At 40.1% G+C, this 15,305-nt stretch overlaps 1 protein-coding gene across 7 annotated transcripts in view; it reads right to left on the reverse strand.

The window, feature by feature from the left end:
• The window catches only part of CDKAL1 (CDK5 regulatory subunit associated protein 1 like 1), a 495,974-nt gene that overhangs the window by 332,818 nt on the left and 147,851 nt on the right, over window positions 1-15,305 (reverse strand). For all 7 annotated transcript variants that reach the window (XM_068674727.1, XM_068674724.1, XM_068674723.1 and 4 more), the window contains one exon: window positions 3,046-3,166. In XM_068674727.1, coding sequence (XP_068530828.1) covers window positions 3,046-3,166 — 121 coding nt within the window. The remainder of the gene's footprint in view (window positions 1-3,045; window positions 3,167-15,305) is intronic.

Genomic DNA, 15,305 nt, shown 5'->3' on the forward strand with positions numbered 1-15,305 from the left:
TGCTGGGGAGAATTTGACACCATCTTGAGTTAAGAATCAAATCTTATTTGATGGCTTTTTTTTTTTTTTGGTTGTTGTTTTTGTTTTGTTTTTTTCTCATTTCAACTGTGCCCATGTACTCAGACACGGTTTTATTATGATCTCTCTGACTCTTGTAGCCAGCAAGCTTACAGACTCCCAGAAATAAACTGGCCCTCGTGCACACTGAGAACAGTTCCAGCTGGCAGGTGTCCACATACATAAAGTTATTTGTATTACTGAAGAGGGAAAGGGGTTAGCATGAGGCATCAATGACTCCAGTGTTTCGGGGCTGAAGGATACACATGTCCCAACAAGCCTCTCAGAAAAGGCTGAGAGCCCGTTAAGACCCAGACTAAATGGTAACAGACCGCCACCTGTCACAGCCCTGAGGGCACCAACAGGCCTTAACTGCCCCAACATCCCCAGCTGCCATCTCCACCAGACCCCTCGGGGCGAGGAGCCCCAGTTAAGCTCAGGCCTGCATCCCCAACCCTTCCCTGGATTTAGTGTACCTGCTTCTAGCCCCGTGCCTGTTTCTGGTTAATTGTTTGCCATGTCAGGGACTGTAAATGGCTCCTGCCACCAGTGCGAGCACTGCCCACAGGGCTGAGGTCGCCTGGCGCTGTGTCCTGGTGGTGAGGGCACTGTGGGTTAGTGGCACCCTCCAGCCCCTTCTCATCCTCCTTCACCAAGCAGCCCTGCTCATGCTGACCCCAGACTCTTATCAATCAATGACACCAGACAAACGCATTTCCCAAATGGAGATCACCCTTTTTAACTAGGTATTTCTTATTATTTTAAGGCCTTCCGGTCTGATCCAAGTTCATTTCTCAGTAAAGAGCACTCTACTAAAAATCATCAAAAGTAGATTACTAAGGCAAAGCTGACAGAATGAACAGAGTCAGATCACAATAAATAACACATACTATGCTTTGTTCTTCACTGGTTATATTATTCCAATTTGAGAAAACTGAATGCTGCTGCCTTTGTACAGCTACAGTTTAATTTTCAAACCCCACGCTAGCAAGAAAGTCACCTGTAATACACAGGAGGAGAGAGTGGGGAGGGGGAAGAAAGGAAGAGAAGGAAATAAGAAAGTAATAACCTGCATTTCAACAGAGAAAGGATTCCCTGAGCATACTTTGTAATAAAGAATAGGATGCAAGGTAATTCAGGTGCCTCATGCAACTGACCTGTGTGTTCACCGTTTTCAAAACTCTGGTCCATATTTGACTTCATTCTCCATGAAATAAATCTATTTTGTGGCTTCTACTATTTTTTAGGTTATTCTACAGTATGAAATAGATATCATATTGACCTAATAACAGCAATAACAGCAGTAATTAGAGTAATAAGGGTTTGTAAACTGTCATGTCTTAAATAAGAGGTCTTCCCAAGTTAACATCTTTGTGAGATGTTAATGGCCTACAGTTTGAACATTTTTAGAATACTTTGTTTGTTTGTCTTAACCAATATGAAAACATGTTCGAGATAAAAACAAATCAAAAAATCTGTAAAAAAAAAAAATAATAATAATAAAGGTTGGTATTCATCAGCTGCATAGTACATACATCCTACAGTAGCCTGTTTCTATTAACTTCTATAATTAGGCTAGCCTAGTAAAACCTATTATTTCCAGTACAATCTTCAATGTACTATTAGAAATCAAAAGACATGTAAGCAAGACCATGGATAAATTAGTTTACAACCTTGACATTTACAACTAGAAATGTATTGTTAAATTATATTGTTATAAGTATCGATGGAAAAGAAAAGCAGGTATCATCTGAAACTTAGACATAACCAAATATAAAACAATACTTTGCTTATTTTTAATCAAGAAAAGGATTTTGATCACACAGGCACAGAAAAGTCATCTATAGGAAAGACAACAGGGAAAGAAAAATTTAGAACACTTCAAATAACTGTACCAGAAGAGCTCATATGTAGACTTCAAAAACAATCAATGCATGAGTCTGCAGTTTAAAAAAGTATTACAATACAAAAATATGAAAAAGTCACCCATACATTTATGGTCAGAGGGAGAAAAATAACCACATTAAGTCTTGAACTGATATTCTGTTCTAAATAGAACACTAGCTTTTACATCAAATTATGAAGGAAAGATTATGTAAAGAAAAGGAGGAGGATAGTAGCTAAACTGGTTTATGAGACAGTTATGAAACTGTTAGACTAAATTTAAAACGAGCTAAGGTCTACCACTGTTTTTTTTTGTTTGTTTGTTTTTTGTCCTCTAGGCAGTAAGTTCTCACCTACCTGGGATGTCTAGAGTAGCACATTTTATATTCGCCAGCTGGGAAATTACTATGTAAATTGAAAAAGATGGGAAAAATGGGAAGAGGTATGTTTTGGTCTGTTTTTAGAAAACTGGCCAAATGGTAGATAACTGAGTGGAGAAAAGGAAAGCATGAAGGGAAAGAGATTACAGATAGAATTCCTAAAAGCAGAAATACAGAGCAGAAAAATTCTCATAATCTTATAGAGAAACAGGCATCTACAGTTGCTTGATAGGCAAAGACTAGTTTATTCAAACAGAGCAAAGGCTTAAAGATGAGCATGAAAACTCTTAGAAACATTTTAGAGGGGCAAGAAACAAATATATCTAATTTAGCCATTTATACATTTGGGTTGACAAACAGGTGTTTACAAACAGGTGTTTATCTTAGTAAATTACAAATGATATTTCAGAAGAATAAGACGAAAAAGATAAGGGAAAAGATGAAAAAACCTATAAAAGCTTTTTGGATTTTTTCTTTTGAAAAACAGTTAGATGAACAATCAGGACTGCATGACTGAATGCAGCCCTGAACACCAGAAGTCTTGCACCTAAATAAGTAGAGATTTATTTTCCAGAAAGAATGCCATTTGGAATCATTTACTATTTACAAGTGGTCATCCTTCCTCTTCCTGTGTTACTTAGAAGTTATGCACCAGATCTACAGAAAGAGATAAGCAGAATTTCTCAGCAGTCCTGAATATTTTATAAGTTCAGAAGATTCTTACCCTGTATTGATGGAAATGATTTCTATCAGTGGATTCTTCCTGATCTTTGGCAAATCCAGTCGTGCTCCACCCAAACGTTTTCCATTATCCTTTTTCTGACCCAGCAGTCTCACAGAATGACCTTCAAATGAAGCACAAAAATGCAGTCAGTACGAAGTACAATATTTGTTTTGATTTGCTCTTCTTCACAAGCAATGTTTATACTTCAAAAGTTGAAAATGAGAATAAGATATAATAATTTATTTCCACCAGCTGGAGCATTCAAGAAGAGTTAATGACAGGTAAAATAAATCATGTTAAAATGAACAAATTATTTCATCCAATTATCTTTTCACACTTGCATTTTCTTGTTTATTCAATTAAAATGATCTAAGCAGTTTCGTTTTAAGATTCTCAAACAAATACCAACAGATTAATATTTAAATAAGTAGTATGTCGGGATTAAAATAATTTTTCCACAAATTTAAAGCAAAAAATAAATTAGTAAGAAACAAATGACTTCTCAACATTTTTAAAGCTTAATATATGGAGAACCTACATATTTGACTCTAAGTTGCCTGACGATACAAGTTTGTCAGGAAGTACTCTGAAGTATATCCTGATAAAGTGTTCATGGCTAAACTGGCAAGCAAGATTTACAGTCAGCGTTGGCTTCCCCAGTTAAATTCTAGCAAGTCAGATGGGCTAGAATGAAAAAGTTTTTTTCAGCAGTAGAGATCTTTGGGAGGAGGTACTTACTGTTTATTTTACCTCTATTCTATAATTATTCAGGATTTTAATTTGCAAATTCTTTGCTATCCAGAGAGAACTTTCCCCTTAACCTCTGTTCTCTTCCTGTGGCATATTACCCTGACAGCCCTGCTCTTTCCGTACAAATCTTGTTTCCTGTAGGACATTGAGAGAGTTCTGCTGCCAGCTGAGTACGCAGACACATGCAGAGCAGCTGTGCTAAAACCCTGCTAAATAACAAATCTACTACAATAGTGACCCTAAGTGAAAGAGGCTAAAACCAATAAACTGAAATGGGGGAAAGAGATCATCCCACTCTTACTGCCCTAGACTTACAAAGGTGGTCAGACAGAGGTGATACGCACAGTCCCAGAGCACATTACTCCCACACCAAGGAGACTGCAGTTTGGAAAACCACCCTGCAACTCCTCTCCTGAAAACAGCAATATCCAGAGAGCAAAGTACAGATACTATCACCAACTGCCTGCAACAGTACCACTTACTTTAAGATACATTTTAAGAGCACAAATGACAGTCTTCACTTTAATAAATAAATAAATAAGTAAAAGAAGCAAAATCTAACAGTGAAGAAGAAAAGTAATTGAGTGTATATTATTGCAAGACTTAGGGCAAAATATCCCCAATTGAAAAAAACAGAAAGCTTGCATCAGTTACTTCAAAAAGCCCAAACAGAATAGACCATACCAGACACCAAGGGAAATCAATGCTAGATAACTAACAAGATGTGGAAAGTGACCACTACTTGGAGTGAAGGAAAAGGAAAAGCATATATCCATTGAAGCTGAAAAACTCTTTAATAATACATGTAGCTACAGTTAGAATACGAGATATTCCTTATGTAGAATTTAAGAAAAAAAATGTCTTAAAAAGGTTAGGTGGGGAAGATGGATAGAGCAGAAAGCATGTACGAGCTGAACTACATTTAGCACTGCAATCTAGATATCAAACTCAGACCAACTGGAAACCATATCACAGAATCACAGAATCACAGAATTTCTAGGTTGGAAGAGACCTCCAGATCATCGAGTCCAACCTCTGACCTAACACTAACAGTCCCCACTAAACCATATCCGTAAGCTCTACAGCTAAACATCTTCTAAAGACCTCCAGGGATGGTGACTCCACCACTTCCCTGGGCAGCCTGTTCCAATGTCTAACAACCCTTTCAGTAAAGAAGTTCTTCCTAAGATCCAACCTAAAACTCCCCCAGCGCAACTTTAGCCCATTCCCCCTCGTTCTGTCACCAGGCACGTGGGAGAACAGGCCAACCCCCACCTCGCTACAGCCTCCTTTGAGGTACCTGTAGAGAGCAATAAGGTCGCCCCTGAGCCTCCTCTTCTCCAGGCTGAACAAGCCCAGCTCCCTCAGCCGCTCCTCGTAGGACTTGTTCTTCAGACCCCTCACCAGCTTCGTCGCCCTTCTCTGGACTCGCTCGAGCACCTCAATGTCCTTCTTGTAGCGAGGGGCCCAAAACTGAACACAGTACTCGAGGTGCGGCCTCACCAGAGCTGAGTACAGGGGGACGATCACTTCCCTAGCCCTGCTGGTCACAGTGTTTCTTATGTTGTTGGCCTTCTTGGCCACCTGAGCACACTGCTGGCTCATATTCAGCCGACTATCAACCATCACCCCCAGGTCCTTCTCTGCCTGGCAGCTCTCCAACCACTCATCTCCCAGCCTGTAGCTCTGCTTGGGGTTATTGCTCCCCAGGTGCAGGACCCGGCACTTGGCCTTGTTGAACTTCATGCAGTTGACCTCAGCCCATCAGTCCAGCCTATCCAGATCCTCCTGCAGAGCCTTCCTACCCTCAAGCAGATCGACACATGCACCTAGCTTGGTGTCATCTGCAAACTTACTGAGGGTGCACTCAATGCCCTCGTCCAGATCATTGATGAAGATGTTAAAGAGGACCGGCCCCAGCACCGAGCCCTGGGGAACGCCACTAGTGACCGGCCTCTAACTGGATTTGGCTCCATTTACCACAACTCTTTGGGCCCGGCTATCCAGCCAGTTTCTAACCCAACGAAGCGTGCGCCAGTCCAAGCCAAGAGCAGCCAGTTTCTTGAGGAGAATGCTGTGGGAAAGGGTGTCAAAAGCCTTGCTGAAGTCAAGATAGACCACATCCACAGCCTTTCCCTCATCCACCAAGCGCGTCACTTTGTCATAGAAGGAGATCAGGTTCGTCAAGCAGGACCTGCCTTTCATAAACCCATGCTGACTGGGCCTGATCACCTGGTGGCCCTGTAAGTGCCGTGTGATGACACTCAAGATAATCTGCTCCATGAGCTTCCCTGGCACTGAGGTCAAACTGGCAGGCCTATAGTTCCCTGGGTCTGCCCTCTGGCCCTGCCCTCCGGCCCTTCTTGTAGATGGGCATCACGTTTGCTAGCCGCCAGTCGACTGGGACCTCCCCCGATAGCCAGGACTGCTGATAAATGATGGATAGGGGCTTGGCCAGCTCCTCTGCCAGTTCTCTCATTACCCTCGGGTGGATCCCATCCGGCCCCATTGACTTGCACACATCCAAGTGCCGTAGCAGGTCACCAACCATTTCCTCATGGATAGTGAGGGCCACATCCTGCTCCCCATCCCCTTCCACCAGCTCAGGGTACTGGGTATCCAGAGAACAACTGGTATTGCCGCTAAAGACTGAGGCAAAGAAGGCATTGAGCACCTCCGCCTTATCCTCATTTTTTGTAACAATGTTTCCCCCGCATCCAGTAAAGGATGGAGATTCTCTTTAGTCCTCCTTTTTGTGTTGATGTATTTGTAAAAACGTTTTTTGTTATCTTTAACGGCAGTAGCCAGATTGAGCTCCAGAAGAGCTTTGGACTTTCTAATTTTGTCCCTGCACAGCTTCGTAACATCCTTATAGTCCTCCTCAGTGGCCCGCCCTTTTTCCCAAAGATTATAAACCCTCTTTTTTCTCCTAAGCTCAAGCCACAATTCTTTGTTGAGCCAGGCCGGTCTTCTTCCCTGCCAGCTCGTCTGTGGGCACGTGGGGACAGTCCGCTCCTGCGCCATTAAGATTTCTTTCTTGAAGAGCACCCAGCCTGCCTGGACTCCTCTGCCCTTCAGAACCACCTCCCAAGGGACTCTACCAACCAGTGTCCTCAGCAGCACAAAGTCAGCCCTCTGGAAGTCCAATACAGCGGTTTTACTGGTCCCCTTCCTGGCCTCGCCAAGAATAGTGAACTCCACCATTTCATGGTCACTCTGCCCAAGACAGCTCCCGACAATCACATCCTCCACCAGTCCTTCTCTGTTTGTGAAGAGAAGGTCTAGAAAGGCACCACCCCTGGTAGGCTCACTAACCAGCTGCGTCAGGAAGTGATCTTCCATGCTCTCCAGAAACCTCCTAGACTGCTTCTCTGGGCTGTGTTGTGCTTCCAGGATATGTCAGGGAAGTTGAAGTCCCCCACGAGAACAAGCGCCATGCTCAACCAAATCTGCTAGCTGGCACTACCAACAGCTATTTACAAAACTAACTTATCCATCAGTTACAGTCTTTCTACATTACCTATTTTGGAGAGATTTTAGTTAATTTATTAATAATACGGCATTCATACTCAGAATTTATTTCTGTGCTATCTCAACAACAGCAACAACAGATAAACAACTGCTTTTGGTATCCTGTCTTTCTCAGACTTTTTAAGATGCATACAAAATTCTCGATCAGAAGTTTGATCTAATGAAGAAGCAAGCAGAACTGGCTTGCAATCATAATGGTTAATACTAAAAGGAGATGTCAGTAACAGTAAATGAAAGTTGTTTTTTTTTTTTGCAGATGCATTTGGGAAAAATTTCATTACATCCTGATGTGAACTTAGAAATACACTACTTGTGCTATTAACATTTGCTAAATTATGCATTCCTCTCTTTTCATGACAATACCAGCAATATCATTGTCTCACAATACAATCATTTTCAAATCTAATGCTTCATTAAGGAGTCACAAGCATGACACCATTTTATTTACTTGTATAACAAAAAGAGATTGCATTATCATAGGCATACAAATTGAACTAGAAGCAGAGAACATTCCTTTTTGTATTTCTTAACAGTACAGTTTATTTGGAATAAGGCAGTTTATCCAGTTTTTAAATATTCAATTGTCTTACCATATTAAACAATTGTAGTTGTTGTCTTACCATACTAAAAATGTATTTAGACTTATGGTTGAAAATATTGTTGAACAATTTACACTATTCTTAAATAACCAGGCTTAAAAATAACAACCACACAAAATTCAAAATTCTTACATTTAGAACTGCGGTCAGACCACCATGCTGAAGTTGAAAAATAAAATAAAAAATAAAAAATAAAAAAATAAAAATAAAAAAAAAAAAACTGCCCTCCCCAACAATTAATATCTCAGCAGAATCAGTGGAGCTTGATCTCCTCTGAATTTGTTCCCTCACAAAGCCCAGTGAATTATTGTTGTCTAGTTAGAATTTAGCTCATGCTCTGCCCTTCCCATGCTGGGAACATTAAACAAGGAAACTTTTTCACAGAACGTCTGGAAAAAGAATATCCTTTAGGCTATGCAACTTGTCTCAAAACTGTTTGAAAATTTATTGAAGGACTAAGAACTGGCAAGGAGAAAGGGAAATGGATATAATGACAAACCTGTTTGGGAAACACAACTTTATAATCCCCATTTTCTTTAGGAAAACAGGTCAAAAAAAAATAAAAACAACACTAAAGTGGTCTAGAAAATCTTAAATCTTTTTTTTAGATGTTCAGTAGGTTAGCAGAAATGTTAGAAAAAAAATCCTCTGACATTTTCAAGTAAAATGTAACACACTAGGACCCGTGAGACTCAGACTCTCTTTCCTTCAGAGGCTTTCTCAATTGATGAAAGAAACTCCACCTCAGCTACCACCTCCCATCCGATCCACTCAATGGTTCACAGCTCCGGACTGCACGATGCACTCAGGGACTTGGCTTGGTGATGGGACTCAGCAGGTCAGGCAGATGGTTGGACTTAATGACCTTGAAGGTCTTTTCCAACCTAGATTATTCTGTGCTTCTACAAACATCACTTGATGCCCCCTCGCTGGATTAAAACTAGCAAAATCCCATCCCAGCACAGTGAACCAGCTCAGGGTGTCTACAGCCTGGGAACAAAACACAGCAACTTATTTTCACAGTATGCATGGCTACAGTTTTTCTCATATTCCTTCTGAATGGCACTACATTTCAAGTTAATATGAGGCTGCAAAACTTGTGTGTCATTCAAGTATGGTAATATCCCCAAAGTTTTCACTCTGGACTGAAAACAAAACAAAACAAAACAAACAAACAAAAGTAACAGCAGTACTAGGAGATGAGCTTTAGCAGAAAGCTCAGTGCTTCCAGAAAGCAAACAGCACAACCATAACCAACTACAGTAATTTGTATTGCAGACACGCTTAATAATAATAATTAAAAAAAAAAAAAAAAAGAAATTCTGTTACAGTATGTGACCTTAAATCCTTTTTCTTTATTCCATACAAGGACTATTTTGTTTCATCCTAAGTAATCACTAAAGCATCTGTTTACAGCATTGTTGCTATTAATAAAACATAACTTGATAAACATTGAATCATACTTTTTCACATGCTGTAAATCTTTTTTTCCTCCACACTTATTTCAATAAAACTTAAAAATAATATTTTGTCATCTTCAATATGGGAAAGGATAAACAACAACTTTTTTTTTTAATTGCCTGACCAGCCTAAATATCACATCAACATCAAGCATCACAGTAAGAGCAGTATCAAATCTCATTTAGGCTCTCTTTTCAAAACTAAGAATGGGGCACAACACTGCAATCAAGGTTTCCTTCTAAAGCACTGTATCTGATTAAGCTTCCTCCTCTTTGACCTAACAGGTTGGATAACAACAAAGCAGGTGTCCCAAACCTAAGACTAATCTCTTCTTTTTTTTTTTTTTTCTTTTTCCTTTTTAATGTGTGGTAGAAAACCATTTCTGATTAATCATAGTTCAACTCCAATAACAATGAGTGCTCTATCTCAGATATCAAACAAGCCAATCCTTTTTTGATGTCTCCCTGAAAGCTTTGAAATACAGCTTAATGACAAACAGTTCTCGTCAGGTCATCCAGTCTGCATCTGTTTATAGACCAGAGTCTAAACATTTGAGTACCATAAACCTCTTCTGACATAAAGATAACTTCTCTATTTCCACGTAGTGTACCAGCAAATAAATTTATATTAAAAATGGGTAAAGGTTAATTAAAGGTTTAGGTCATGCTCGAGAGCAGGTATTCACTAACTAATAGATAATTAATGCAGATTACAATTTGAGAATAGTGCTAACTATGCCCAGTGAAGAAGCTTATAGAGCAAAATTACTCACAGGCAGTGTAAATGAAATCAAGCTAGAAAAAAATTTTAAATGAATCAGAGCTCTCTAATTTTCAGAGCTCACTTTAAAATGAAATATCTTTACATACAAACCAGTGGACACAATTCACGTTACTTGGCAATGCCACAGGAGACAAGGTTGGAATGAATTAAATCAGGATATTAAATCCTATTGTTAGACTAAATAAAGGCTTTTGAATGTGTCAGATTGATAAACCACTATGCAGAATGCAAGTATTTTCAAGGCATTCATTTTCACTTGTTAAAAAGGATACAAAGAAAGCACCATGATATTAATGTCTTGTACATATACCTTCCTTTGTGGGTGGCGTGTGCTTCAGGAGCACGATAAGAGAATGCCTGAACTTGAAATACGAGCATGTGAAGGGAACTGGTAATGAAATTTCTTTGCCTTAAGACTGTAACATTAAATGTGCTCTGAACCTTAGACTACTGTCAGACCCCCACGACCTAGACCTGCAGAAGCTAGTGCAATTCCAGCAGACAGATTCAAACTGAACTGGTATTTTGCCAGCTTTGCCAGTCAGTCTGGCTCAGTCTTGTCCTGGCTCAGTCACCTTTAGTTAATTTTAAGAACTGTCTATCGGTGTTGCAAATATCTGTCAGATATTAATAGACCAACTGTATTTCAAAAATAGCCAGCTCCATTCAATGCACAGGCTGGCCCCCCTCAGTAGCTGCTGAGAAATATTTGCCTGAAAGATGGAACAGGGCAGCCAGCGACAGTCCCTCCTCCTTCCCTGCTCACCCTGCTCGAAATACAGCGTGCCACTCACACAGCTCCCAGCCTGATGCAGAGCACTGTTTCTTAGCTGTTACCTTCAAAGTTCAGTGCAGATATCTGAAGGAGTTCAAAAACATAAGTTTAAAGAAAATCCTCAAAGATGCAGGAAACCCCAGCCTTGGCACCAACAATTTCTATTGTTTTCAGCTTCTTCTGTTACGCGTTCTTTCCCTTTCCCAGTTACATCATTATATTTAGAGGTTGTTCACCATTTCCTGAAAGACGCTTTTTTTCCTCACAACAAGGCTGCCAATGTACAATTCTATACATCCCAGCTGTCTCTCCCCTGCCTGTTTGATCTTCTCCAGCATCTTGAGGGAAAAGGACTAAGTACTATATCATGTACTCTTGCACACATTTCCTTCCACCTTTATTCACTTCTTGATGAATAAAGAGCTTCCTTTCCTTAATGCTAACCCTGGAAAAATGGCACACAGGAGCAGTGTAGCTAAGGAAGGCAAAGCAATTTGAAGGGAAAACAAAGGTGTAAATTTGCCCAAAGAAAAACTAAAGGAAGAAGTATAAGCAAGAACAAAAAGCGGTGATAAAAACTGAAAGATCAAGTAAATATAAGAGTTAAACAGAAAATTTTAGTGAAAGTAACAGAAACATGCAAAAGTATGTCAAAGAGAAGGGAAACTAAGAAAATCAAATACAAAAATAAAGGAAGAAGAGGCAAATCAGGAGCTGTTACAAAACTTTTAATACCAGATTAAATTAAGTTTTTATTTAGATTGATGTTGGTCTAACCCCGCAGCTACTGGCTAGATACAACCTTCTAAATGAGTTATTTTGGATCTCTGGGAAGGACTAACAAAAACAGCACCTGAGATGCAAGGATGCACCACAAATTGCCTAACACACTGCACAGCTAGCTTAGACCCCAAGCCCTGGTTTACCTTTGTGGAATCAGCCCCCTTGTGCCCATCTTTTCTGCCTGCCCTGGCACACAAATAAGCTGTCCCACAACAGACATGACTGACTGCAAAGGAATCCTCGAGCTCCACAGAACAATCACATGCTGCCAGACAAGTGCAGAAACAACGACCACGCTAACCCACTTCAGGGCTTCGCTGTGTGAATGCTCCCACCAAGCATCCAAGCAAGCCAACAGCACATCAGCTACGTAGTGGTGACACTGCTGAGCGTCATTCGTGGGATTTCCTGCCTCTTGTAAACGCAGGGAACAGACTCAAAGGAAAAACAAACCCAACTGGAAGACATATGCTCTGCTCCTGGCCACCAATTAACATCTTTTCCTCCCCTAGATCAGCAGAAGTGGGAACGTGCAAGTCAAACTCCTCCTTCAACTGGTGTAGACAGGAACTGAGTAGCTTTACAAGTCAGAGAATTATTCAGACTAATGATGTCAGGATTGCCGATATTTTCCCCATCTGCATGTCCCAGCACCACAGGAAAAAGAATGCTCTTGGAGAAATGACTGGTCCCATCAGGTTGCTGATAGCAGGTGGTCTGTTTGGCCCTGTCTCCACAATGCAGAGCTCTTTCATAAAAGGATTACCTTCCACACTATATGGACTTGAAAAGGCTTCAGAGAAAGCTGTAGATATTATTAAGCATGTGGCACACATAATATTAGGCTGAAATATGTGTATTTACTAAGCGTTGCACTTAAAATTACCATCCAAGAACAATTCTGTTTCAGAAAACTCCAGGATACAAGCGCCACGCAGACAAAGATGGGCTTTTTAAAACACATTTAACTTCAAAAACAAGGTATTAAATAGAGTAAGACAGTTCACAAACTTCTGAAAGAGCTGTGCAGGTAGCCCACATTGCTGGAATCTATAGATCGCTTTCTCTCCATGAAATATAAAAGAACTCTTCTTTCCTGATATTTCAACAATGTATCATTCAACTGAAATATTTGTAAGCACTAAAACAGTAGAGTGCAACAAGTGAAGCTGCAAAGGAGGTCACTATTAACAAGGAACTAATGCTTGTCTAAAACTTTCTCAGAATTGAATTACAAAGATATAATCTTGTATGTATAATTATTCAAGAAAACATTTTTCATCATATCCACAGAACTTTCCACTCTCACAGCAAAAGAGCTTGAAATACACTATTAAGGCACTATATTTTTCAGGATTCAATAGCTTCACTCTATTCTGACATCATGTGATATTTTTGTCTTTCTAAAAAAGTGGCTAAATGTTAAATCTGCTATAAACTCAAAACACTGGCTCCAGGCTTCAATAGCTCAGAGAGACAATGCCAAGAACCAACTGTAGGAAGAGTTCCTCTGACCTTCTGTCCTCAACCCTCCGAAGAAATGCATTTGGTTAGGATCAAGGATGCTCTTCAAAACCTCAGGAGATTGTGGACAGAAGCTCGCAAAGAAAAAAAATAAAAATGAATCAGATGAAACAGGCTGTGTGCTAAGGAAAGACAGTACTGAAGGGCAGATTGTCAGAGACACTCGCAGCAGTACAAGTAACTTACCTAATGTTTTTGAGGTGTGCAGGTTGAACAGAACAAAATAAGCCTTAGAATGAAACGCTGAGATGAACCTATCACTGTATGCAGGAGCAAGGTTTTAGTTTGCTCTCTACTCTTCTGCTATCTATTTATATCCTTCTTATGGTTAATTAAATTGCACTGTTTTGAACATGCTCTGCCTTACACTTACCAGCCAAAGGATTCTCTAATGGAGCTATACAGAGCTAACCACAAGCTGAGCTGAGTCAGCTAACAGAGCTGAACCTATCCAATATAAATAGCATAGAAAAATAGGGATGTTGTAAGAAGATCATTCATTACAAGTGCAGAAAAGAGCACATATGGGTCTGGAAGAAAAGGTATCTTTTCCATGCACATCACAGACTCATTTAACAACAAACAATGAAAATTTTGCTATTAGGGTTTTCAGTTTGTTCCCTGCCATTGCTTGTTTTCCTGCCCCACTATTTGTCTCCCATTCAGTTTCTGTGAAAAATTCACAAAACAATGTCGTTTTCATAACACAAATAGTCAGTTGCTCTAGTTTTCTATACCAAGTAATTGAAAATTATTACAAAATCCACCTAAAATTCTGGATCATCTCACATAGCTAATGGCCACTGTATGCCCAAAAGCATTTGAGCAGGCACAGCAAAAAGGGCAATAAACTTTAGTTTTAGAACAAAAAACAATTGCTGGGAATGGAAACTTCTTGCCCCTGCAAATAAAATTTTATGTTGAGCTCCACAATCATCAATATTTTTCAAAACAAATTCAAGTGTGTCTTTGCAGAAATTTCTCCATAATTTCTGTATATTCCACATTGTGCTCTGCTGTTTCTTTAAATTATGATCTGCAAAACTAAACTCTTTAAATTGATACTGGTGCAAATAATCATATTATTCCAAACTCGCCTCCTGAAAGGTAGAACTTCTCATCATTCAATATGCCAGACTTCTCCTAAGCTTTCAGAAACATGAAATCAAAACTCAAGCCAGTGCTCCTGTTGAAGTATTCAGGTGAATGAAAAGACCTTCATTTAAAAATTGTACGGCAAGATACATTTGAGTCGGGTTCTTCCTAAGTCAATGTTCATTGTCAAAGTAGTTCTCAAATTAACAGAAGACAAAAATGCTACTGCTTTAGGTAATGACATTCTTCCCACACATAAAGCTGATTTCCTAGGTAACAACAACAAAAATCTCTAATTATTGTTGGTTTTTTTTACAGGATAAGTCCCAAAATTACTAATCCATGGACAACAGGAAGGGGGGGGATGACATTTACCTTATTATGCTGTTAACCTCTGCTATTAATACCTACAAATTGGTGATTCTGAATCTTTTAACCACTGTCTTTCCAACAACATATCTTAAAGCTATGATGATTCCGTGTATTGCCTACTGAAAACCTGATTTAAATCCCCACCCACCTTTTTTTTTTTTTTTTTGTCTGTCAAACATAGATAACCCCTCGCAAAATTTCTGCAGCTAGTACCATGACTTTTCAATAATCTCAGTTCAAAAGGCAATTGTACTGCCTAGAGATAGTGTTAGAGACATAACAGTGTGTACTGGGTGCAGATGCCCACACATTGGCAGGGGGGGCATCATCTCTGTGAGAAGAGACCACAGCGTGACCCTGCTTGGCCAAGGGCGGCTCCTCTCAGCCCCAGCAGACCCACCTCAGGGCACTGCTGAGCCTGGCTGCTGAGCCTGAGGCACCTGTGGGAAAGCATTGCCCAGAACGGGCAAAAGCCACCATCTAGCAGTTGAGACAGAGGGATGAGGAAAAAAGTGAGAGAAACAGGCCTGCAGACACCATAGTTAGTGAGGAAGGAGGAAGGCTCCAGGCAGCCTGTGGTGAGGACC

Source organism: Anas acuta, chromosome 2 (genome assembly GCF_963932015.1).
Source record: "Anas acuta chromosome 2, bAnaAcu1.1, whole genome shotgun sequence".
Lineage (NCBI taxonomy): Eukaryota > Metazoa > Chordata > Aves > Anseriformes > Anatidae > Anas > Anas acuta.